Below are 26,280 nucleotides of genomic sequence, written 5' to 3'. Positions count from 1 at the left end.
GCATTAAAAGATGAGACCAGCGAGCTCTTCTTGCTTGGGCAACAAGAAATTTTAACGAAAAAAGAATCAGGCCGTATAAATTTTTCGTCAAAGATATCTGAATCGCTTCGACCTTTCGTCAGAAAATGAGATTCGTCAAGAGATCTCCATGCTGATGAAGCAGCAGACAATACAGCAAAATTACCAGCATGTAGCGCTGGAGCAGCAACCACGAGAGGCGTTCGTCCACCCGCAGGAGCAGCAAGAACAGCCACAATTACAGCAGAATTGTAGCTGGGAAGGCGAGCAACGGACAGCATGCAGCGGGCTGCCGTAGCTATCTGCTTAGAGAAAGCTAATTGAAGGTTACCGACCTGACGTTCTTTCGAGGAACCAGTACTTGTGTAGCGAATCGCAATTCACTACTACTACTAAGTACTAAAACCTAAACCAAAGCAAACAAACACTACTGTGCAAAGTCGATACTGTATTTAAGTGGTTTTGTTGCGGCAGAGCCGTCAAGAAGCTCTCCTGATTAATATAGAAATATGCTGTACTACTGGTCATCCGGCCACGTAGTGGCTTCTTGTTACGGTGTAGTCACACCACGGTGTTATTATGTGATACACAGCTATGTACGGTCGCACAATCTTGTGCGACCCGCCCTTTCTTATAAGGGTACGTATAACTCCGTTAAACTCTCCCCATAAAATTGTGAATATCGTCAATTCACATTTAACGGTCGCTTATACGAGGCCGCGTGTCTGAGACACGTTCGCGTTTCTAAGAACAACTTGCAACCCTCTCCGCTCTATGAGCACTGTGTCTACGACACGCAAAACACCCAGTCAAGCTGGTAGTGAGGGCGCCCGCTGACAAATTCCTTCTTCTTCTTCTTCTGCACAGGGTGCATCCCCAATCATTACGTCCGGAGCTTCACGGGAAGCACACCCCAAGCCCTCGGTGACTGTGCGTGACAATCTGCTGCCCGTCCCGGGTAGCAGATTTTCTCGTCGAGAACTTGGAGGAAGTTGACTACGAGTCGGACATTACTTTCCATTATAAGATGAAGCTTACGGCGCGACGTGAGCCCAGCTCAAACCCTGCTGACTTCCATATCCGTTCCCTAACCTTTCGGCTTCCGGGGGCAGAGTTATTATTACCAATCGCCTCGATGAGGCACAGGAGCAGCAATTGGAGGCTGCTCACCGGGCTGTTGTCCTGCGCTCGTATCTACGTTCGGTCTTAGACCCTCGTATGGAATGCGGCCACCGCTCGGTAGATCCCGCTACTAAAGAGAAAGACGCGATCACTCGATCGTTAGGCGTCTACGTAGTCGTGCCTCCGACCACTACAAAAGCTGAGCTTGATCAGCGAGAAGCTCAGCAGGCTCGCTTCTTGGTACCTCACTACGGATAGGTACCGCGCTCGACTTCGAGCTCAAAAATGAGGTAATCCTTTTCCAGCAATGCGAACCAGCCCTGTGGTGCTCGCCCCTGGCGAAACCGCTGTAGATGACGATGAGGTCTTTGAGCGATGGGTGCAGCGGCATCATAAACTTTCTTCGCTGTCTACCTTACAGCGAAGCCACAATGAAGTGGATGCGCGTTGACCACCATCTTAGATTTGAGTTTGCCAAACTCAAGGAACAATGCCGGCTCCCTGCGTATTGTCGCCCTGCGACATATTGAACAATCCATAACGCTCATACGAGCTCTATGGTTTCTCACACGGGTGAGTCTACGACCACAGCGGCTCAGGGCCATAGCTTTGACCTCATCTCATGGCCCTCCAGCATCCCGGCTACTGCCGAGAAGCGCGGTGCACAAGAGGACGCAAAGCGTCATGATAATTTTGATCATAAGCGTCCACGACGTATGGGCAGTCTTGCTGATGTGGCACCTCAAACCTCCACGAGTTCTCGGAGTTTGGAATCCACGCCACTTCACAAGGTATTGAGTTAAATCCAGGCGACGACGTCGACCCATAAAGCGCTCCACGTCGTTGTGGACGCCATTATTTTCGTCGAAAAGTCTCGGCGGCGGACAATAACGACTTGATCGATCGCCGTCCGGTGAGAGGACAAAGTCCGTCGTCATCGGCACTCTGCTGAGCATCTCTCTGAGGTCGTCTACCGCTGTGCGGAAGACCTCGAGAGACTGAAGCACTTTGTACATCGACTGCCTCGCGTTGAGGATTATCCAGCACTGTCGGAGCGGCTTCTGGCCGTAGAGCGAACGAATACGTCACTTCATGCGACAGTGGAGCACCTTACACCATAAAAACGAAAGTTGTTGCTCCTCGTGCTCAGAACTAGTCGCTGGCTCGACTTCTGGGTGACCGAGCGCCATTGGTCGCCGCTCCGGCTCCAATGCTTCTGCGTTCACTTGCGCCGGACCCCGGTGGACGGAGCTTCGACTTTAAGATAGCAGAAATTGCATGCGAAGGAAGGTTTTTAGCATTTAATAAAACCAGATCTCCGACCTCAACGTTTTTAACATTTCCTCTTCCTTTTCCGTCTGCATATTCTTCTACATGTCTTCGTTTTCAGCCATCGCATTGCGAACGTGTCGTAATACACTCAGTCTGGTAGACAGGAAGTCTCCGACTTCCTTACACACGGTGAGGGAGCTGACATCAGCTAGCCGTTCGGCTATTCCTCCCCCTCCAAGCCATAAGCCATGACATGGCGGCTGCTGCCGGACGCGAGGATTAATAAGCCCATCACGTAGAGCGGCGTATAGCCGGAAGATGAATGGACGACATTGTTCGTATCAAACTCTATGAGTGGCACATAGCGCTCCAGCGCTTCGACGTCTCAGCGCAGACGCTGCGAAGAGCGTCCTCAATAACGCAATTCACGCGCTCAGTCCGACCATCGGTCTGCGGATGGTCCGCTGTTGACATAGTCAACTTGGCACCCAGCATCCTGAAGATAGTGGACCAAAACTCTCAGTGAAGCGCGACTCTCTATCAGAGACAACTGACTCCGGTAGTCCATGTTGTCGAAAGATACGATTGACAAACAGCGTCGCTGTACTCACACCGACGATGGTGACCGGCACTTGCCGCAAGAAGATCCACAAAGACTAGTGCACCCGTGTTGCAAAAACAAAGTCTATACTCATGGACTGGCAACACCCGGAGGTGCACGGTAAACTGGCCAGCTGCGCCGCCGCATTCAGAGAGAGTTTCACCCTCTGACACGTCTCACACGTTCACACGTGGTCGTCCACGTGTACTGCTTGGACCACCAATAGTGTCAACTCACCGAGCTATGCGTCTTCTCACGACCGAGATGACCACTAAGTGGGGTGTCGTGGGCCTCATAAAGAATAATAATATTCCAAATCCTCTTCGTGAGGAACCACAATTCCATTGGATCGCAGCTCTTATACAGCAATCCGTTACTCAACGAATATCGATGTAATTGTGTTTGCAAACGCGCCGAAAATTTCTTGTCCGAGTTACCACACTCCTTGCTCCCGAGACGTTGTCCTCCGACCTCGCTCCTCGGCGTCAGCTTGTAGCAGTGCACAGCTCATGGCAAAGTCCGAAGCGTCACAGACGACAATAAAAGGACGATCGAGGTCTGGCAATGCCAGTATTTGTGCATGAAAAAGGCTGTCTTTGACCCTGTCAAAGCCTCCCGACGCTCGGTGTCCCAAAACCATTCTGTATCCATCCTAAGGAGATAAGATAATGGCCGTGCCATTTCGGCATAATTTGCGCTATACTTGTGCAAGTAGTTAGTTGGCGAGGCCAAGCCACTTGCGCAAATCCGGTTGGTTATTTGGAACCGGCCAGTCTACAATGGCCTTGACCGTAGCGGGACCCGCTCGAAGGCCACGCTTCCCAATGAATCACTCTAAGAAACAATTCTTCCGCGGCGAAGATGCACTTATCAGCATTAGCATACAGTTTATTTGTGCGCATGCACTCGAGCACCGCTCTCAAATGAACGATGTGGTTTTCCACATCTGTCCTCCCGTGCAGGTTGCGAGTTATGATATTGATCTAGTGAGTGATTTACTATAAAAGTCAAATGTTGATGTAAATGTGGTTACGTGCATTAGAAAGAATAAAGTACGCCTAATCAATCAGCTACGCTATCAAGCAGTCCATACTTTTTGATTGAATCGGAAACCTCCTACAATATTGTAAACATGTATAGCAACACTAAATGGTTAATTTGATGTATCAAGCATACTTCTTTATCTCTGACAAAATTACCTGCAGCGTCGGCCACCGCCCAGTTTGAAGTTTAGAAAAGATCAGATCGTCTAGAATCATTACACTATTAGAACTGAATAGTTCAGCACCTTAATGTCCATCACGTACCATTGAAGTAAATCTCAAATGCTCCAGATGCCGTCAAACTACTTGCCAAGGCCCCCATCGCCACGACAATAAATATAGCCACAATGCGATTCTCTCGTGCCCAGCGCAGCATCGAGACATTTACTACTCCCAAACTCGGTAATAGCTGACATACAAAATCAGATCTTCAAATAAACGCGAAGTCATATTTAAACTCACGTAATCACCAAATAAAAGCAGCGGTATCGCCACCATTTGTGCGTATCCCAGAATCCGTGCCAGCATCTGGATGACCCATCTAATGTTACACTTGTCCTCTTTTATTGGATTCTTAACTTATCGCACCATTTTGAACGAATCGGCTTCATAGTTCGCCCCATACACTCTATCCACCAAGTGGGGGAATGTATCCTCCAGATATATTTTGACCTGATGGAAATTCTGCTCGTAGCCGCACGCTGTACAGAACATTATTCGCACCTGGTCATCAACCAGATTGCGTTGCAAATTTCGCTCTTTAACAACAGTAGTCGCCTCAGAATTGACGAAGGAGTTAATCAATGACTTAACAGGAGAAGCCACGAGCACTAGCGTCAGCAGCAGCATACGCGGCGTCATAAGTGCAATTTTTACTGTTATATTGATACCGGTACAATGTATCAACTTTTGAGTTTCTAAAGAATAATTATTGAAAGTCATGTGTGACTGTGGCGATGAGGGCTTGTCGGTCACGCGACGGGAGAGTGCATATGACATGATTCACGTGAAGAACGCAGTGGAGATAGTGCTCGAACAATCACAGCCGCTAGAAGTTGTCAAGATTCAGGCAAATGAGGCCAAAGGATTTGTATTGGCGGAACCGGTTCTTAGCGTTGTGAGTAATAGATTCTACAATATATTGCATCAATACCATAATCATGTCTATAAATTATGCAGGAACCATTTCCAGCATTTCGTGCAAGTATCATGGATGGTTATGCGGTTGTTGCAGCGGATGGAGTGGGCACGGTATGTTAAAAAGATTTGCTTTACCTTGGTGAAGATCTGACCATTTTGGTGTAGTTTCCTGTGGTGGAACGCATCGCAGCGGGTGGTATGCCGTTAAAAAAATTGGAACCTGGTCAAGTGTCATACATCACAACGGGATCTCCCGTTCCAGATGGAGCTGATGCTGTGGTAAAAGTCGAAGATACAAGCAGCAATAAAGACAGTGACAATCGAGAAACTACAATAGAAATTTTGAAACCAGTAAAATCAGGACAGAACATTCGGGCAATAGGATCAGATATTAAACCTGGAGAATTGCTTGTAGATGACCATGAAGTCGTGACTGCTGCAGAGATTGGGCTGCTGGCAACGGTAGGTCCTGGATTTCCTTTAGGCGAAATGGTCGTGTTAACGTCAAAGTGTAGGCTGGAATCACTCACGTTCAAGTGCATCGAAAACCTGTAGTTGGTGTTCTGTCGACTGGTAGTGAGCTTGTGGAAGCTTTTGATGAGACGACAACACCTGGTAAAATTCGAGACAGTAACCGTCCAATGCTGCTAGCATTGCTACGTGATTGGGAGGTCCAGACACTTGATTTAGGCGTGTGCAATGATCAAAAACACGCATTGCGAGACACGGTTTTTAAAGCACTCGAGAATGTTGACGTGTTAATTACAAGTGGTGGCGTAAGTATGGGAGAGTTCGATCTCATCAAGCCTTTGCTAGAAGAAGTGGGGACAATTCATTTCGGGAGATTGTTCATGAAACCTGGAAAACCCAGTACATTTGCTACATTAGAACTAGAAGGCAAAAAGAAGATGGTGTTTGCTCTTCCGGGTAATCCAGTAAGCTCGTTCACGACATGTCATCTGCTAGTTCATCCGGCACTAAAACGACTTCGTGGATCACCTATTACAAAGTGCTATCACACAACAATCTATGCAACGCTCACACACTCGATCAAACTGGATGCTGAACGTCCAGAATATCATCGAGCTAATTTACAATGGGACGGCAGCCAACACAAATTCTTAGCTACCAGCACTGGACGCCAGATAAGCTCGCGGTTGCTAAGGTACAGAATCTTAGTAACCTTTACACAGCTGTGACATAACATATCTGTGCTTGATTTATGCTAGCTGTCGCAATGCGAATGCTCTACTTTGTTTGCCAATCGGTACAGAAGTGCGTGATGGTGATGCTGTCGCTGCTCTAATTCTAGATAGCTTTGGCAACGTTCGAAATGACATGAATCGCAAAAGTCCTAGACGAAGTGTTGAAACACAGAGGTCTGAGCAAATGACACCAGTAAAATCTGACACTACCCAGACAGTCTTTCGTGCTGGACTTATAACGGTACGAGCGCGTAAAATGTACTGCTACTGCTTGCTTTTACACTATACTTCTTGTCATTTGGCTTGCGCAGATTAGTGACCGTGTATTTGCTGGTACATCGGTTGATTTAAGTGGACCAGCAATGCTTCGTGTGCTTCAAGAAGTGAACCGTGTTAAGATCAAGGTTGAGCATGTGAAGATTGTGTCGGATGACATGAATCAGATCCAAACAGTGGTCAAGGAGTGGGCGGACTCGGACACAGTAGATCTGATACTGACTTCAGGTGGGACGGGTTTCAGTCCGCGTGATGTTACTCCAGAGGCAATTAAAGGTGTGCTCGAGAAAGAAATCCCTGGATTCCCCATTGCAATGCTTGAGAGATCACTAAAGATCACAGCAAAAGCTGTGCTGTCTCGGCCTGTAGCGGGCATTCGAAAAAAGACATTGATTGTTACATTACCTGGAAAACCGAAAGCAGTTGCTGAGAACTTTTCGACAATTGTTGATGTCTTACCACATGCGCTGCACCTTGTACGCGACATTCCACACGAGCACCATCGTGCGGACTCAAGCTCTTTTTATACTTGAAAATTTCCAACTAACCGAAGAATGAAGGTCCTACGTGGTATTTTGTAATTAAGATGAAGAATTGTTTTTGACTGGCTGTTGCAAATTCGTATCTATGATGTAGCATAAGACTTCAGTGGTACTAACAAGTGCATAAAATCTCAACTCGCCTTCCATCGTTACGACATGTCTACCTCTAACGCCGCCGACGACCAAGTGGAACTCTTCAAAGTGAAGAAGCTAATTAAGTCTCTTCAAGCCGCACGCGGGTGCGTTATTTGATAATGATAACATTTATGCCCCGATATCCTTAATGTATGATAATATGATGTAAAGGAATGGTACGAGTATGATTTCGCTCATTATCCCGCCTAAGCAACAGATTCCGCTTATAGCCAAGATGTTGTCTGATGAAATGGGCACAGCGTCCAACATCAAGTCCCGTGTGAACCGACTGTCGGTTCTTGGTGCGATCACATCAACACAGCAGCGACTGAAGTTGTACAACAAGTGCCCACCAAATGGTCTTATTATTTACTGTGGTACTATCATAACTGACGAAGGCAAAGAAAAGCGCGTGAATATTGATTTTGAGCCTTTTCGTCCCATTAATACGTCGCTCTACATGTGTGACAACAAGTTTCATACCGAGGCACTTGGAGAACTCATGCAAGACCAAGATCGTTTTGGCTTTATTGTCATGGATGGTAATGGTGCACTCTATGGTACTGTCTCGGGTAGTAACCGTGAAATTTTGCACAAATTTTCGGTGGATTTACCGAAAAAGCATGGACGTGGTGGTCAATCAGCGCTGCGTTTTGCGCGATTGCGTCTTGAGAAACGTCATAATTACGTGCGAAAAGTCGCGGAAACGGCGACGCAAATGTTTATTACGAATGATCAGCCTAATATTTCGAACTTAGTGCTTGCAGGATCTGCGGATTTTAAAAACGAACTCAATGGGTCGGACTTGTTTGACAAGCGATTGGCTGCTATTGTCGTGAAGGTCGTGGATGTGTCCTACGGTGGTGAGAATGGATTTAATCAAGCGATTGAACTAGCTGCCGAGACTCTAGCAAATGTAAAATTTGTACAAGAGAAGAAGCTCATTGTGAGTTATATGGAAGAGATTGCTCAAGATTCGGGAAAGTATTGCTTTGGCGTGACGGATACGATGAAAGCACTGGATCTTGGTGCCGTTGAAACGCTCATTTTGTGGGAAGATTTGCCTCATCATCGGTACACGTTGCGAAACGAGACGACGGGCGTCGAATCGATCAAAATCTTGTCACCGTCAGAAGAAAGTGTGTACTCGAATTTTGTGGACTCAGAGACTGGTGCGAAGCTGGAAACGGTCGAGCGTGTGCCACTTGTGGAATGGTTTGCAAACAATTACAAGCAATTCGGTACGACGCTTGAATTTGTAACTGCGCGATCGCAAGAAGGTTCGCAGTTTTGTCAAGGATTTGGTGGCATTGGAGGCATTTTGCGATGGAAAGTGGATTTCATGGAAATGGATTACGAGATTGATGACGACTCGGACTTTGACGAAGAAGCGTTCATGTAGAAGTAATTATTGCGTGACGCTTTTGCGCGTAGTTAGGACACAAAAGCGTCACGCACCGTGGCGCTGCGGAAGAAACTTGCGCATTACATTCTGATAGATCCCGACCATCTTGCAGCTACGATAGATATGTTTTTCATTAGTAGGTGAACAAGAGATGAAGGATAACATTTGGAAACAATTAATAATCAAACTTCAGACTTAAATGGGTCAAATGAACTATTTACGATTTGTAGCGTAGGGACGTTAGATACCTTTTCATCTGACATGGAAGAAATGACTTCTGTGTCGCAAGACGCGCGCGAACACGACGCAGCTGCATGTTTGCAGCGCATGGTTCGTTGTCGTCAAGCGCGAAAGCGATTGCATCATTTAGTGACTTTCGTCTTTGAGAAATATTATGATGCTGACTCGGGACAAGAGTACTATCTTGATAAACGCACAGGTGAGACGACATGGGAGAAGCCTCGTTCACTTTATAACGGACAGGATATTGAAGTGACGGCAATTTACCAAAGTCACGATGAAGTAAGCAGTACTCTTCTTGAAGAAGTAAAGGACACAAGTGAACAAGACATAATTGAAGGAACACAAGGTGACGACGCTCGAGGTTTTACGACACAAGAGCTGGCAATAGCTCGGGAACAGTTTGCGCACTACGATACAGACTCAAGTGCATCCCTCTCGGCTTCTGAGCTCCACCAGCTTTTGACTCATCTCGGCGAAGAGCTCACATTAGCCAACGTTCGAGATCTCATGAAAGCAGTGGGTACAGATCAAAGTGGCGAAGTGACTTTTGATGCTTTCCTCCATATGCTACGGACACAACATGACAAGAATCCGTACTCAGTTTCCTTAGAGCTTGCTCTTCTCTTTGGACCAAAGGAACTAGCACAACTCAAGCAACAATTTCAAATTCTTGACAGCGACGGCAGTGGGTCAATCGATGAAATGGAGCTGCAACAGATAATCAAGAAATTCGGTCGACAAAGTATTGACTTTGATGTATCAGCCATGCTGCGTGAAGTGGACAAGGACAAAAGTGGTAAAATCGAGTTTAATGAATTCCTTTACATTGTAGCGTCAATGACTAGAAGTGATGCTTCCGATTCAAAATCTTCGTTTGCTGCACTCTTGGATCTTGGCATTACTCAAGGCATTCTTAAAGGATTGGATGACGTTGTCCACGCTTCACGTCAAAAGTTTTACGATTGGCTCAATGCTGACCAAATTGCCGAGCAAAAACGAAGGGACGACCAGCGCGAGCGTCAAAAACGTCGCGAACTTAGCAAGCAGCAGCAACTAGCCACAGATCGAGCCATCTATGCAAAGCATCAGGCAGAAGTCGCTGCAATAGAACGAGCGCGTCTTGCTCCAGTCGAGGGACTTAAGATTCTTGTTGATTTTCAAGGAGATGGATGTAATTTTCCACTTGTTGGTCAATTCGCACGTGTTCACTATGTTGCGACGTTTCTAGATACGGGGAAAGTTTTTGAGTCGACTCGAAAGCGATGTGGTAGTGCGCTCGAACTTTGCGTGGGTGTGGGCCACCTGATTCTAGGTTTTGATTTGGCACTGCAACGAATGAGTGTTGGAGAGACGGCGCAAGTCACAATCGGTCCGGCCTTGGCTTACGGTGTCAAAGGCCAACCACCTTGTATTCCCCCCAACGCTGCTCTTGTCTTTCGTATTGAACTCATTAGTATTAAGGAAAAACTTGTTACGACTAATGTGACGCCACTGACACCTGTACAACGAATACGGAAAATCTAAGGCACTTGACCCAGATAAATGTAAAAAACCACACTATATGTCAACAGTTAGCACGTATACAACTTTAAGTGATATTTTCTCTACATCATCTCTCCATCTTCATCACTATCTTCCAAGTCGAAAATCACAGAATCTGCTTCTTCCGTCAACTTATTTAACCCCGTGAGTTCCTCCAGATATGTTGTCGAATCGCACGCGTTTTTAAGCAACTCTACTGCATCAGTACGGTATGCATCCAAAACCTTTGAACTACATGCAATGCATTTATCAAACGCTTCGCCCGTAATCACCATCGTTTGAAATGCATTGAGAAAGCCACGAAGTTGGTGCGGGATATACGCCATTGGAGCTGATCCATCTTTTGGCTTGTCAGCACTCACGAACTTTCCGTCCGGTGAGTGCAAGACTGCTACGAGAAGTTCAACAGCTGTAGCAGCTGCAATCGGAGCAAGACCTGGTCGAGTTACAGTACACATCTGGTCTAGTGTACGATCTTTTATCGAGTCTCGAGGACTCACAATATCGTTGCAAAAGTAGCATCCAAGCGATGTATCGTCTTCTTCCTCTTTGTGAACACCATGACGTAAGACCAAATAGCTGTCAAATCCAAGTGCAGCATTCAACAGCAGTTTCTTCTTTGCAGCTGCGATGACTGTCGGAAGCCAACGACTTTCCCGAGAATCCGTTCCGAGAAAAACTACATCGTGTGACTGAATTAACTGTTCCAAAACCTCGAGACTTGCTGTGGCTTCCTGTAATAACTGAGAGCTACTCAGTGCGTGACCTGCCATGGGAATAGTCAAGTTCACAGCTTGAGAATGAATTAGTGGAAAGATCCTTTTCAAAGCGTTCGCAGCACATTCGGCTTTTGGTTTACCAACGTCCTGAAACTCAAACAATGGCTGACGAACAGGATTTGAGTGACTGACGGTCGAGTTATCAACCAAAGTGACGTAACGAAAGCCCCAAGATAATAAACTACGAGCAGTGTAGCAACCAAGAGTGCCTGCACCTAATAAGAGGCACTTGGTTTGAGCTAATGACTCCAAGTCTAGCGTTGGCAATTGACGCCATCGCATGAGTTTCAAGTTCAGATCCACAGACGTTTCAGCCAAGCGAATAGGATCCAAACTGCTGCTCAGTTCCATCAATCGGGGTCCCATTTTTCCACGAACATTGGCTTCCCAACCCGTTACCCGCACATCTTGACGAGATCGACCATTTGCCATGAATGGTTCACTTTGAACCTCGAAAACGATCGAATTCTTCCATTCGAAATCGTCTGGTACGTCACTGAACTGATGCACATGTTCTCGAAACGAAATAATCCTTAGAGGGCGAGAATGGTCCACTTTATCGACAGACAGCGACGTGAGAAATGCCAGAAAATTACGAAGAGGCCAACCAGGATTTGTTGGCAAAGGACACGGATCGACAAAGCCAAAGAACGTTTCTGCTACGCTTTCACGAGTATGATTGTTTGCTCTCCATGTCTTGATATCGACGACTCGTACATTTATTTCATTTGTTATGCTGTCAAACAGACGCTCGACGATGAAAAAGGGTGGAAAAGTGCTTTCGACAACGCCAGTTTCCTCATTAACTTGCCGCAGCTGTATTAACTCTCGCAATGTCTCAACTTGCTCTTTGGATGACAAGACGGACGATGCAGACACAGGTGGAGATCGATACTGGAATGAAGTGAATGGTAATAAAGCTGGAAACCCAAACCAGTACAGAAAAGAGTGTTTCTTAAGATCGGCAAAAGTGATGAGTACAAAGCTGTTTAGATGATCAGTTGAAATGTCATCACGCTCACTATCGAGCACGAGATCTAAGATCTTGTCTCCAGCCTCTTGGAGTAATTTAGTCTTGTCTAGGGTTTTGAAATTCTGTAGTGATCAAAGATACAGAACGAAAAATCAGTTCTCTTTATCAATGTCCAATCACTGAAATACTCACTTCTAATGTGTTTGTATTATACAACACTCCCGGTGCTTGCCACTCGTACCGAGCACGATCGATATCTCTGTCAAGTAATATTATGCATGTCATACAAAACGATTCTGCCTTTATATCACATCATACCTGCTCCCTTCTGTGTTCCAAAATGCACTTGCATCAATAGTAAAACGCCCCGGGACAGTGATGGATCTGCCTGGAGTGAAATATCCTATAATGTTCTGTATCGAGTAAATAAATTTCAAAAAGTCATCCATAGTCACCTGATTAAATTCTACCTGTGCTTTATCATCTAGCTGGAAGTGATTGAGTTTATGCGATGCAAGAGTCTGCCAGAAGGAAATATCGGGTGCACTAGTCCAAGGCTGATACTTCAGCACTTGCCAGCTCGTAGTCATTTCTTCTTTTTAGCCCCAAAAAAATTGGGATCATTAAATCATACAAAAATATGACTACTACACATAAAAAATTAAATATGCTACAAAATCTATCATATTTCTCATGCCTTTCGTAGAACTCTCTCACTTGCATTCATATCGTGGAGCTTGCATGGAAAGGCTCACTTGCATTCAGATCTCGTCATTCTTACACTCAACATGCAGCTCATAGCGTCTTTGCATCCTCGTTGTGAATTGAATACGCAACCAAGCGCTAGCTATGCTAGTATCAATCATGTCGATTTGGATTCGAGGATGAGCGTCGAGAGATTGGTATCACATGCAAAACAAACACCTGACACGGCCGAGCTTCTTCAGCTCCTAGACCAAGCTCACATTCTACAGCTCCAACCATTCCACTATGCTGCAGCGATAGGCGATCGTAAATTTTATAAAATGATGATTGCCTTCTTGCCATTAGATACTTTTTTAAAAGAGATTTTAGCTTTGAGCCAAAGTGGACTTTCAGCGATCCAATGTGCGAGAATGCTCGAGTCTTCGTTAGCCACCGAGGTGACAGAATTTCTACTATCTTGTGGAGTTATTCTGACCCAAGAATCGCAAAATTTCGTCATGGCACTCTCGAATATAGCAACCCTACCCAATTGTGGACGATCAAGACTAGAAGATCCACATTTGAACCGGGTAGAAGTTGGATCAGAGCGATATATGATATGCTCAAAAACTGCGTCTTCCGTTGGCTTGACACTGCGCGCAAATGGCATTCACTACGCGGCTACAAAAGCTGTGTATGTGCAGCAAGTATGTTCCCATGCGCTGAAGGAGCTGGCATTCTACGGTGACAAATTGTTAGCATTCTCAAAATCCGACACCACGATGTCTGTGGGGTGGACAGGAGCCAAAATTGCCGATCTTGCTTTCGATGAGAGTTTTCGTGCATCATTTCGGATCTTTTCTCCATGTAGGGACGCTAGTCAGCGGCTAGCACCAGGAATGTTGGTGGTCCTAGATCTTGAGGTACGTTTCAAAGCTGTATAGTCATTTTGCAATACATTCTCTGATATCCATCATAAAACTATTGCAACAGAACTTGTCTCCTCCACCGTCAAAGGAAGAAGACCTAATGATTTTGCGTCTTTATCCAACAACCGGTACTGTAGAAACTCGTGCTACTACTAGTTCTTCTGGTGTGTGTGTATTGGATATTGGTTACCCTGATGATGTTTACTTAAAAGGATTTCGTCGTGGATGGTACGTTCAAGTTGGTAAATGAGATGCTTTTATCTGACGTATTACACTTTGTTGACCCAACTTACTAGGTACAGTGATGTCCATTACGCTCGATGTGTGGGAGACGATCCTAATGTCTACCTCTCAATGAGTGATGCGAGCCAGAGATACAAGTACAATATTCGCGAAGAGCACGACTGGGGCTATGATAACACGAGGGTGATGATTGAATTACCTGACGAAGGAATTGTGTTCTGCCGGGGTGTTGGTGATGACGTCGAGAATCCAAAGATGGCATGTGTGCTATTTGACAAAAATGCCAAGATTCGTGAACGATATGCATATCGAGGAAAATTAGGTCGATGGAATGACATCGTTCAGTAAGTAATACACAGAATAGTTCGCGGAACGAATCTACTATTTCGCTAGCTAGTAATAATATAGCTCGCGATGATGTCGAACGAATATATAGTTTATACTTTTGCTTACAAGGACGGAATTGATATATGATGCGGTATTATAACACAGTTTGTAAATATAAAGTATGAGGAATTTACTGTGCAATATTCGCAATAGTAGTATTACTGGTAGACATTTGGTATTGATTTAATACCCATGACACTAACTACAAACTACTGATGTGAGTAGACAACGATGCACGAGCACCAGCCGATGGCAATCACTCAAAGCTATTTCTCGAGATCATCACTTAATACCAAGTCGAGCAGGGTCTAGTGTAGTAGAAGATGGAAGATGATCCATATATTTAAGATGAAAGGTGTCGCGGAGCATAGAAATACAAAAGTTTAGCAACATTCGTACATACCACCATGCAATGAAATCATTTCTCATGGTCTGCAATCCACGAGAACATCAAGTAAGGCGCCATGTCGAAGGAAACGAAAAACTACAAGACGATGCGCAATAGTAACATAAAAAACGTGATATTTTTACTGTACATGATTGCAGCGGTCTATCGATGGAAGGCTTGCGTGATGACGCATGTGGCTCGCAGCAGATCGATCCAGGCCTTCTTTGCATGTGTCGCTTGTTAATGAAAGCGACCGTGACGGCGTGGTGGTCCTTTTTGAACAACAACGGGCTGCACGTAAACGACACGCTCGCGCGAGGGTGGACGGCGGTAGCTTCGGTGGCCTCCGCCACGACAGCAACAGCAGGCGGTGAGTGCACCACAAAGACACCAACAAAGGTCGTCGCCACACGGAACTGGAATGCACATGATATCGTAGAAGATGTTGTAGCTGTTACGGTGCGTTGAGAATTAGAGAATGCTGAGATGTGGGTACTGGCAGCTCATATTAAGTGCATGACAGGTGGTACAGTAAATATTAGAGATTTGCTTGACTTGGAAATGGATTTTTGCGGTGTCCAACGCCTCCGGATATATTATATATCTTGGGATGAGTTCTTCAGTCCTGCAAAAAGACATAATCAATTATAAAAGGCACGATGATATGGACCATATTTTTAATCAAAGCAAGTTTTACGGAATTTAGCGTTTATTAATATTAATTTGTTCCTTGCGTTTTTTTAATGTTACCAAAACTGTATTTTACACGATCTTTACAACCCTACGTCTGTATAGCTTACGACTCTATGTGCGCTCTGATAAAGCTCGTCTTGTGAAGATTAAATCAAGTACGACCATATAAGTTAATTGAAACTCTCATACTAATGTATTTCTCCGCTCGTAAAACCCTCAAAACGAAAAAAAATATCACAGAAAAAAAGTATCACCGACACATCGTACTTTCTGCAAGAATTCTGTCCTTTCTTTCTGAAATGTGGTGCAATAATTTCTTAAGATTGCTGATTCCTATAACGAACTAGTAAACGTGTGGGTACTTTAAAGCTTTCGCCCTCGAAAGTAGTGGTGTGCGTTCATTCTTTGCCAGTTATCTGTACACCGACAAAGAGTAATTGCCAGCAGCAATATAAGCAGAAAAACTTTTCTAGGAAATCCTTGGTCTTAAGTTCTATACAAAAACAAATGAATTTATCGCTAATTACTAAAAATTCACATCTATACTAAAGCGAAATGAAACGACCCTCGGTGATTGCGTTGCCCTTCAGGGGCATGCAGGAGAAGTAGCCAGCCATCAGTAACTCACCCGGCGAGGCATTTTTATAGATTAAGCCCAACGCAGGCACGCGTTGTTCGCGCCTGTGGAAGGTCGAGCTTGGCAGGAGGTGTGGAAGAGAATCGACACCGTGTGCAGCACTGCACACTCAGCAACCGATAAAGAGGTCAAGAGTAAAGGTCGACTAAGCCAGGTAACCAGCTATGGGTTGTGGTGTACATCATGCAAACGAAGCTGTGATCTCATACGCCCACGTTTAATGACGCAAAGCGGATGAGCATGTACGCACCACTCAGATTTGGAACCGATAGACTTCGGATATGCAGTGATTCGTTTGCTGTAATATTGAGAGTTGGGGTCTATTAAGATAGCTTGGATTAAAGCGAAGAATATCCATTTTTCTATCGACAATGATGCAATCCTATGATATACATAGCGTGAGCAAGTAGCCCGATTGTTCCAAAAAAATCTGCTATACAGACTAAATCTGTATCACTACCTGAACACTCATAGTTTGCCAAGGGAAGTGTAATGCGTATATGCAATGCGTGCGCCGTTACGCCCTACCCATCTGAAATGTGGAACACGCTGGGGTTGAATGTTTCTGTCATTTTAAGACATTGCGTCTGCTGCCATCGTTGGCTACGACAGGTCGGTGAGATAACTTTAGTGTAACCCAAAATGTTCTGTACTTTTGTGCAATTGTACAATGTTCACATTGCATTTCTGTGTAAGTTTACATCTTTGTTGGTATCAAAGCAGTGAAAATCCAAAAGTGATGACAATCCGAAAAGGAGAGGTCCGTGGAAAACGTGGCTAACCAGCACACGTCAAGTATAATGACAGTTTATATGCGAGATACTCAAAAGTATGTACCTTATGAGTCTAGTCAGTTTTATCTCAGTATTACAACCTGGGTAGCTAAGCTTGTCATATTGGAAGCTCTCACTTCCGCTACTCGGTGTTGAGCACAAACTCAATTTTTTTGTTAGGTTGTTGCTTTCTGTGGTCAAAATGCGCGAAGAATTTGTTATACCTGGTAGGACGTATAGTTGATCTCATAACCGAGTAGTAGCTACGAGAATGCACAGGTGAGATTCCTCCAGCTAAACACCTTAGCTGGGGACCGGTTAAAAATGAGATGGAACCCATCGTAAGGCCACAGACGCTAAAAGCCCAATCCTATGAAAGAAGGAATGGAAACATATTTTTTGGATGAGGAAGCTGGGATGGCAATACATTTGGTCAAAAATTTGGTCCTTCTCGAGAAGCTATTAACTTAGGTTTTCTGTATCGGGGTCCGATGAGTGTTGAAGCTACTGGGTCTCGCAATCTTGCGTTTTAATGCCGGTGTAGTTATAGGACGACTGTGAGCCAAAACTAGATGGATCAGGCCTCTATAAATGTTCATCCTTGACATGGTGTAACGAAACTACGACGTTGGCACTGTCCTATCGCGCAGTGACGCCGTGGATGCTCCACGGGCGAGTGGCAAGACAGTTTTTTGCTCGCTAACGGCTTGACCGGAGCTATTCCAGGTTTGTATGTTCTCCTAATTACCTCCGGTAAAAGCCCTCTTTAAGTTTAAGTAGCCACTTTATGGGTAATCGTAATATAGTGAAATCACCCAAATGGTACTGTCGATACCAAAGGGAAAACCTGGTCTTATCATCCGTCATGAATTAGTCTGCTAGAGGAGACAGTGAGTGTGAAAAGTGGTACTGCTATCCAGAACGATTGGAATTTTATATCGACTTGCCGAGAAACGACCCGCCATGCGTTTTGGATGGGTGTGAGCCATGAATTCGACTGGGTTCCCAAAATCAAATTTCGTGTCATACGGTAATGAACCATACTTAGGGAACATTGTGACGTCGTTGACGCTTTTTAAAAAGAAACACAAGCTGAATTTTGTGATAGATAGCAGGAAAGGCATCTGATGCCGATTCTCTGTGTCAGAAGAGTTAACGGTAAGTAGCGTAGTGAGCACCTTCTGAGCACTCTTATAACTAACTTAGTTAAGCAACAAGTACTTCACAACCGCTAACTCACTGAATTTTTGTTCAGTAGAAAGTAGCATGTTTGGCTGCACTTGTTCAGCTCCCTCGATCTGGACAAAAAATATTACCAGATACTGATATGAAAAAGTAATATTTAGTTCGCCGCGATGATTATCCGAGCGGGCTGCCCTGAGTGTGGCTTACTAGACCTCGGGGATTGCTGAGCGCACCAAAGGATACTAAAAATTAGTCCGTGCCTCTGTCCCAAATGGGTAGGGGGAGTCGTTTCACCTGGCCAGCCACTTCAAACAAATTTAGTGAACATTATGCCGACCTAGCACGATCCCTCACGAATCCCCTTAAAAAAATGGATGCATAAGGATGATGGGATGCGGCAGTAGAGCCGGCCTTAATGGCAGTGAAAAAATCCTAATGCGTCCTGATTCTGGACCTTTCAAAATCAAGTCGGCCATTTCTTGTCGTCTGTTGGGCCTCAGCCAATGCCGTAGACTTAGCTCAAGCAGATGCTGAGCGCGATGGCATCTCTGTCCCGCTAGCTTAGTGAGAAAAAGAGAAATACCCTACTTACAACAAGGATCCATTTCAAGAGGTCACATCCTTGCCAAATTTACGGTGCACCTGCTTAGCTTGAAGCTGTTTGTGATATAAACTGATCACGTGTTGTCGAAAATGGCAGGATAATTATCCTTCGTTGTCGTTCATACCGTTGATGAAAGAAAAAACCGAGTCGTCTTTTTCTGGTGTCGGAAGCGCTCGCGCCGCACTGGCTTTGAGCTGTCGCAAATCACGATGATGCTATCGCCAATTGACGAGGTGATACCTGAAATGTACGGCTCAGGCATAACATGTGTTGCCATGCTCAAAGTTGTGGAGTAAAAGATGTTTGAGATGTCACTTTACCGAGGCGCGTGGATCCATGCCTGTACCGGTATTCGTTATCCCGATGCTTATTGTGACATAACAGACCCGCGTGTCACTCAGCGAGAAGGGATGATTTATGATGAGGTTCTCAAGCATAGATAACTGTCTGAGGAACACGATACCTTTGAGTGTCCATACGGAAAAGAAAAGACTTACTGCTCGGTTATTATGTGATCCGACTAGTTTAAGGAGCATGCACATATTTGTGCATGTGTGAAACGTGTCAGAAATTAAAACACTTCGGCGCATATTTCCAGCCTGCCAGTTCCGACAGAGTGTTGAACAGCTCAAAAGTATGAACTTAATTTTTTCGTGTGATAACAAATGTATGCAATTATACCACATTGCGATATAAATTGGCCACCCGATCAAGATGGCCCCTCTCGCTGCTGTCCGCACAACCGCTGTAGCAGATCAAACAGCTTAGCCTATCATTAACATAACTTTTGTTGACATGACTATTGTGTCGGATAGAGGTATATGCGATTTGGCGATGGTACTAGGGGCCAGATTTAGCATGTCGACCGCCGATCGCCGACAGAAAGCTATCAGACGAAGCGCTCTATCGCGTGGTGGAGAAAATCCTTCAAGACGCTTGCACGGAAACGTCGCGGTGTCGATGCTAGCTGCTCTTTCTTGTGCTTAATTACGCAATACATCCCTCTACCGGCTTTACCTAATTGTTTGTTAAACTCTGGGATCCTTTGACGCTACGAGAGGCGAATTCGGTCTTACTGGAAAGCGGCTTTCAATCCAACTTGATTTTTCAAATGTTATCTCGGTAAATTCCTGTAGCGAAAGCATAGATTTCTCTCAATCAAATTGAGCATCAGGAGCTAATAAGCGACGAAATGACAGAGAAAAAGGATGTATAGCAATACGTCGATGTCAGAGGCGGGCTCAAAACACAGTTATGTTTTGTGGGGCGAAAAATGAATAGAATAAATTTCCCTTTTTCCGCAATGTATGCGTCTACTAAATTAAGTTGCTACCATGTAATATCACTCCTTCCGCGGTCGTAGCATAAAAATAAACAAGTGAGACTCTTTCGTTCCGGCGAAAAGCAGGCCCATATATGCCCAACCTGGGCCCGCTAAGGCCATATCACTTTCCTGTTATCACACGACAGTCGGATGTGAAGCGCCATTGCCATAGAGCAGAAACCTAACCGTCCCTTGATGCAAGGCTATGCTATACTTAAGATCAGTGACGCGGCTCTAAGCCACTGCGGATCCCTTAATATAGTCAGTGTGCTTTACACTGATATTGGAAAATCAACGTACCGCTACAGATGAGATATCTAATGCAACCTGTTGCAAGAATATCGACGTCCGCTTGTTGGCATTGAGGTGGATCGGGCTCTGCAAGTTCGGCTTACCCATATGTAAGCGTTAGAGTTGCAACGACTTTGACTGATTTAACTATACCGTCATTATGGATTCAACCCATCAGAGAGTGTTCGTCACGTTGGAGGACTTACAAGCCTATGCATGTTGGCGTATCGCTCAATGCGAGGTCAAAACAAGCGTGTGAGAGTTGGTCCGTAAGCGCTCTCCAACTCTTCAGGCCACTATGCCCACAAGTTTAGTCGAGCCTTTCTGCAAAATTTGAGTGCTTTGACCGCGTGAAGCATTGTCCCATCCCGATCCTAAATTTGAGATACTATCTCATACAGGTTATGGTACCGTTCGAACTTCATAAGTCATGGATCGACTCAAAGTCGTTAACGTTAGGTGCCACCCCTTTTCTTACTTTGGGTGCTTTGTCGAGTCATGCTTTTTTTGCTAGGCAGCAGTTATTACTTAGAGCCAGATTTTAATCTGTCAGAATCATTGAGCAACAATACTGCTGAGGGTCCCGAACAAGGGTCAGAAGGCAGGAGCGGTATTAAGCTGCGGTCCCGAAGTGAGACAGAATAGCGATCGTATATGGGTACGAAAAAAAGCAGCACACAATCGCTATTCTCTGTCTCCATCGTCTCTGGCACAGGAGATACCACATTACAGTTGAAACCCTACTAGCCAACTGAGGTGCACATTATGAACAACGATACACCGTCACACATTCCTTTCTCAGCAGAGATACACTCTGGAGACCGCGAGAGCCGGCAAGCACGGATGTCAGATCTTAAAAAGTACAAAGCTAGGCGCTGGAGTTACAAGGTCCAGCCTTGTAATGATGCAACTGTACTGCCGAGTCTACACTACCGTGTAGCACGCCCATTGTGCGGAACATTGATGCTTAAAGCTCTCGTTGAGCTTAAGCCTGTGACTGGGATGCTTGCAAATAGCTACAATACGGTTATTCAACGAGAAGCAACGCGATTTCTGAAGAAGAAGTTTATCATTCACGTCTGTTATTGTATAAGCTTGAATAGCACGGAGTGCGGGGAGACAAACTTCTATATGCTTTGCCCAGGGAATGTTATGACGTGGTATCAAAAGGCCTATCGCGTACGTAGCCTTCAGATCGAAGAGTACGATAAATTGACGCAATTCCTGAAGACAACACCGCGTCGCCGACAATGGTCCTTATCAAAGAAACTGTGAAATGAAATTGACGCTTCGGTGCACGAAACTCGAAGAAGATTAGAAAGAGAAGGTATATATCTCCTTTGGTGCCTGTTTAATGTGTCAGAAAATCTACTGAGAAAAGAAAATATCGACAATTCTATAATGGATGCGCTACAAAACATCCTGGTTGACTGCACTTATTGTATGTTGCTACAAACTGATGTTCTTAAGATATGTACAGCAGTGGTTTTTTGGTGATTCTTTTAAGCGGGATGATCTGAGTTCGGCAAACCATGCCGAGCAAATTATTGTCGCTTGTGTTGGACCCTAGTGACGTTCAGCTTTCTGTGACCCAGCCATATATGTCGCATCGTGCCTATGCGGGAATTAGACATGGACATATACATCAAATACTTACATACGTTGCTCTGGTGTATGCGCTTTAATATACTGCTCGCCTACATCAGGCTTATAATAAGCTCAGGTGAAGTAAATAAAATTCGTTTTTCTCAAATTTAATGAAAGCTTTAGCCAAAAATAGTTCTCTGGTGCCGTTGCCGTTGACGGGCGGCTACAGTTACACTGAGAAGCACTCGTAGTCATTCCGACGCCGACTAATTCGATGGCGTTTGGCTTGGCGCACTCTTCGTCTAGATCTTAGGTGAATAATCGCCGGCTCAGCGCGCTTTCTATTAGCAAATGGATTCCATCCTTATTCCAAATTTGAGACATAGCTAGTAGACAAACTCGCAGGCTCAAAGGGGGTGGGCAAAGCAGCTGACAAACGACTCGGGGTGATGGGTTTTCATCCGTCGTCTACTTCATGCTTTTTATTTCTCAAAGGCAAGTAACAAAAGACGTTACAGTCTTCAATTCGCTCCGGATCGCTTTTTATGCATTTAGTTTAGAGTATAAAGGAGAACTTGTGCGATAATTGGCAAAATGTAAAATATTATATTGCTCACAATCTATAATCTACTCTATTGGTTGTTCTTAAAACTTATTCTTCTTCATGGCTCAGACTATCGCGTCCCATCTTAACTTGGATCTAGCCCATTCGAACTTGATCATACAATCCCAACTTGTATTATGCGATTTTTTAAAAACGCTATTTTCGTATGTGCTGTCATCATATTCAAAAATACATGATGCAACATCATTCCTCAACTGTAGCAAGCGATAATTGCTGGCTCACGTTAAGTAGTCGAGACGCTTTCTTTTCAACACCCCACTCGACTTAACTGTCTCTGGTGCTTGAAAGCCGAGCTTTTGCCGAAGCACACAGAACGTTGTTGAAAGAATTGCCTTGGCCATAATGTCTGCCAGCATGTCGAGAGTTGAGATGTATTCCAGTGTTATCGTGTTCTCTTCTTTTTTTGCGCACAAAATGATGATAATTATCAATGTGTTTTGTTTGCTTGTGAAAATCGGGAATCTTGGCAAGCGCAATTGATCATTGATTGACCTTGTTGGTCTGGACAGCATCGTTTTGTGTCGTATCGCCGAGTTTACCACGAAAAGCCTTGAGTCAAACTGCGTTTTGAGTTGCCTGAAAGTGCCATGTATTCGGCTTCAGTCGACGACAAAGCCACCATGCGCTATTTCTTGCTTTGCCAGCTGATAATGCCTTCGCTCCTCATGAACGCGTATTCTTTTGTGCTGCGTCTTGATATGATATCGCCAGATCGGTATGCATCGGAATAGTCTTGAAGCCCGTGCTTGCAACTTGCTTGAAGCTTAATACTAAAATCCTTCGTGCCTTGAATGACTTGCTTTAGAGCTTACCAAAGCGTTGGACATTGATCTGCAGCAAATTGACTCAACACTCCATTTGCCGCTGCCAGATCTGGACGTGTGCCAACCATGAGGTACATAAGACACCCAACGGCATCGCGAAACGGCACGCCAGACATAGTCTCGTCGTGCTTGCATTTACCTTCACACATGGACTCGGGTCAGCTTGACGCTGGGACCTTATGGCGTTCGGATTGATTTGCAAGGTGTCAACTTGAACTGCCCCAAACGTCGTTTGCAAACTTGCTCTGCAGTATCAAAACCATCCCCGCGGCCGCGTCTTGTTATAACTTGGTAAAAACGCCTGCAAGAAAATTTAGAGGGATATAAAGACTCAGGTCTTGCTTTTGTCGAGGGTCTACAGTCCGAGAAAATGGATTTTATGTATTTCAAATCCATTCCATGATGCACACATCGTCGAATCATCTTACTCGTGTCCAAGAAAATACGTACGATGGCCCAAATCGGTCATCTCAAATCGTGCTAAGCGCTCCTTTGTTTCTTGTAGCACCCTGATCCTGCTACTTGCGGGGATGAAGTCGAAAATGTAAAGCGAACATACGAATCATATCTTGAGCCGTACACTTTGTGTATCCACAATGATCCAGTTCACAAACCCTGGACTGCAGATGCAGTATAAATTCATCAATCTTCTATTCAGCATTCTCTGCGACTTCTGAAGCCCGTACACCGCCTTTTTTAAGTTGCACACATGGTCTGGATAACTTTCGTCAACAAAACTATCAAGCTGCACCATGAAGATATGTTCTTCGAGAAGTGCATTAAAAAAGATTCATTTAATGAACTTTGAAACCATACCTGAAAAAACTGCAACTGGTGCAGAAGTTTCCCGGTAATCGATACTTCTGCGAAAATGTCTTGGCCACCAGACGCGCTTTGTAGCGTTTGACCTCTCCTTTTTAATTTTTCTTAACTCGGAAGAGCCATCGGTTCCCAATCGCTTTGCGTCGTTTTGAAATAGGCACTAGATCCCACGACTTATTTATGGCGAGTGGCTCCATTTCCAAGTTGCAATCCTTGGTCCATTCATCAGCGTCGCTGGATTTTGTTGCCGACTTAAAGGTGGTCGGCATTTCTCCAAGTGAGTCCACGACATACGCAACTTCAAAGTCTTCTGCCAAAGCTGACATTTCGTCAAGTCCTTGCTGTTTGTTGTACTAGGCCGAGCGCTTGACATTAGGAGGCCCGTTGACTCCTCAAGTGATTGCGTTTGCTAATGACGTCTACTTCTAGACTTAATGAAGCCTTGAAATCCAATGCACTAAACATTGTGCTTTGCAGTAGGAGTATCCGTGCCGACTTCGAGCGACAGCGTACGAGAGTGTCGTAAACCATCCTTGTCTTTACCAGTTCAGTATCTTAGTCTTGATCTTCTTCTTGTGTTTTTTCATCTATGTCTCCACTGTCTTAGTAGTTATCTTGAATACAGCAATAATCACAAATGTCACCATCGGAGACGCCTTCTGGAACTTTGCGTCACGGCATATTACTACATGGACTCATTATGCCTCCAAAACGGTATGATTTTTCATGCTCGGAAAACCTAAAAAATGGCAGCACTCAGCTCGAGCATCAATCTTAGCGCATTTTCCTTTAGAATCGTCACAAACGCATGACAACCAAACACTTGCAAGTTGGCCAAAGCAGGTTATCTTCTAGTCCACACTTAAAAGCGGACTGTACCGCGCGCGAGACACCGAATGCGCAAGAAATTGGCAGCTACTACGCTTCCCCTCAATACACCTTGCCTTGGACAGTTTTGCGCTTGCACAATGCCACGACGCTGACAAAATTTTGCTAACTCGCCAAACGAATACTTGCCACCATTACTAGTACACCATGGTAAAGAACGAAAACCTGTCGATGAACGTAACGAAGTACCGAATAGTGCTAAATGTAGCTGTTTGCATCGGACCGCATACATCACTATGGGCCACTCCCAACAGCCTTGTAGCGCGATAAGTGAATTTTGGCAGAAAATAAGCACGTGTTTGTTTGCCGAGTGCGCTGACTTCTACTGATTAATAATGTAAGTTGATACTAATGCCATATTTCTTCTTGATAATGGTTTCAGGACCTGAATGGCCAATGTGTCAAAGTCGAAGGTACCAGATGTACGAAATGGTGTCTTCATGACATCCCGACGAGCTTGTCACACTGGCTTCGAGCATATACATTAGCTTCTTACATAGCTTGAAATCCCTTTTTTCTCACGGGTACCAAACTTCCAGCGTAACCCCTTTGCCTCCGCAAAGCTTCCTACCAGCTCAAAAATGACTGAAGCAACGTGCTTAAAAAAGCATCCGACGGAAAACAGGCTTCGAGAAAGATAAGTTTGTGCCATACAGACGTCAGTATATCTTTGTTTGTACCTGTCTTTGTCATTTCGATGTCGCCCGTTCCCACTGCTTAAACAAAGCTGTCATCCGCCAGATGAACAATGAGTGGAGACATGACCTTGTAACTCTTTCGAGTGTGATATGTGCTGTGCGACACCAGAGTCAACCAGCCATACACAACTCGACTTGGTGACTCATGCGCTTCCACCAACCAAAAGTATGTGATCACCAGAGTAGTCCTCACGCTCTGCAAATTTGGCGCACATTGACCATTGCTGTTTTGCATTGTCGCGAATTTCACTGGACATTTGGCAATCCCTTGCTCATTTTAGCGACACACGATTGTACACTTTGCTGGCGCAAAACGTCCTTTGTGGCATCCGTGATCCATCGTCGCAAATGCTTGCCCTTGGCTATTTGCAGCACCATCAGTTCCTGTCCCCTGTTTCTTCC

The 26,280-nt window shown here is 44.9% G+C and overlaps 6 protein-coding genes across 6 annotated transcripts; 4 read left to right on the top strand and 2 right to left on the bottom strand.

Moving 5' to 3' along the window:
- Nucleotides 1-4,075: 4,075 nt before the first annotated feature.
- On the bottom strand, nt 4,076-4,917 carry PHALS_04154 (selt selw selh selenoprotein domain containing protein; the record flags this gene model as incomplete). Its single annotated transcript, XM_024722168.1, has 5 exons — nt 4,076-4,129; nt 4,213-4,262; nt 4,321-4,465; nt 4,519-4,584; nt 4,645-4,917. 5 exons carry the CDS (start codon nt 4,915-4,917, stop codon nt 4,076-4,078), a joined length of 588 nt encoding a protein of 195 aa, XP_024573272.1.
- A 79-nt stretch (nt 4,918-4,996) lies between these two features.
- On the top strand, nt 4,997-7,318 carry PHALS_04153 (gephyrin-like protein; the record flags this gene model as incomplete). Its single annotated transcript, XM_024722167.1, has 8 exons — nt 4,997-5,173; nt 5,236-5,307; nt 5,362-5,658; nt 5,712-6,361; nt 6,426-6,642; nt 6,713-7,153; nt 7,231-7,237; nt 7,314-7,318. The coding sequence occupies 8 exons, from the start codon at nt 4,997-4,999 to the stop codon at nt 7,316-7,318; spliced, it is 1,866 nt and encodes a 621-aa protein (XP_024573271.1).
- A 57-nt stretch (nt 7,319-7,375) lies between these two features.
- Nucleotides 7,376-8,756, top strand: PHALS_04152 (eukaryotic peptide chain release factor subunit 1; the record flags this gene model as incomplete). The annotated part of the gene is made up of 2 exons (XM_024722166.1): nt 7,376-7,458; nt 7,526-8,756. The coding sequence occupies 2 exons, from the start codon at nt 7,376-7,378 to the stop codon at nt 8,754-8,756; spliced, it is 1,314 nt and encodes a 437-aa protein (XP_024573270.1).
- Nucleotides 8,757-9,020: 264 nt separating this feature from the next.
- PHALS_04151 (peptidyl-prolyl isomerase) lies at nt 9,021-10,526 on the top strand (the record flags this gene model as incomplete). The annotated part of the gene is made up of 1 exon (XM_024722165.1): nt 9,021-10,526. One exon carries the CDS (start codon nt 9,021-9,023, stop codon nt 10,524-10,526), a length of 1,506 nt encoding a protein of 501 aa, XP_024573269.1.
- Nucleotides 10,527-10,573: 47 nt separating this feature from the next.
- Nucleotides 10,574-12,886, bottom strand: PHALS_04150 (e1-like protein-activating enzyme gsa7p apg7p; the record flags this gene model as incomplete). The annotated part of the gene is made up of 5 exons (XM_024722164.1): nt 10,574-10,588; nt 10,655-12,418; nt 12,489-12,555; nt 12,615-12,709; nt 12,767-12,886. The coding sequence occupies 5 exons, from the start codon at nt 12,884-12,886 to the stop codon at nt 10,574-10,576; spliced, it is 2,061 nt and encodes a 686-aa protein (XP_024573268.1).
- A 198-nt stretch (nt 12,887-13,084) lies between these two features.
- On the top strand, nt 13,085-15,462 carry PHALS_04149 (uncharacterized protein; the record flags this gene model as incomplete). Its single annotated transcript, XM_024722163.1, has 5 exons — nt 13,085-13,903; nt 13,974-14,137; nt 14,206-14,496; nt 15,086-15,386; nt 15,451-15,462. The coding sequence occupies 5 exons, from the start codon at nt 13,085-13,087 to the stop codon at nt 15,460-15,462; spliced, it is 1,587 nt and encodes a 528-aa protein (XP_024573267.1).
- Nucleotides 15,463-26,280: the final 10,818 nt, after the last annotated feature.

The sequence above is a fragment of the Plasmopara halstedii genome (genome assembly GCF_900000015.1).
Source record: "Plasmopara halstedii genome assembly, contig: Scaffold_253, whole genome shotgun sequence".
Taxonomy (NCBI): Eukaryota; Oomycota; class Peronosporomycetes; order Peronosporales; family Peronosporaceae; genus Plasmopara; species Plasmopara halstedii.
The sequence above is the reverse complement of the archived record's forward strand: the minus strand, read 5'-3'. Positions and strand labels throughout refer to the sequence as shown.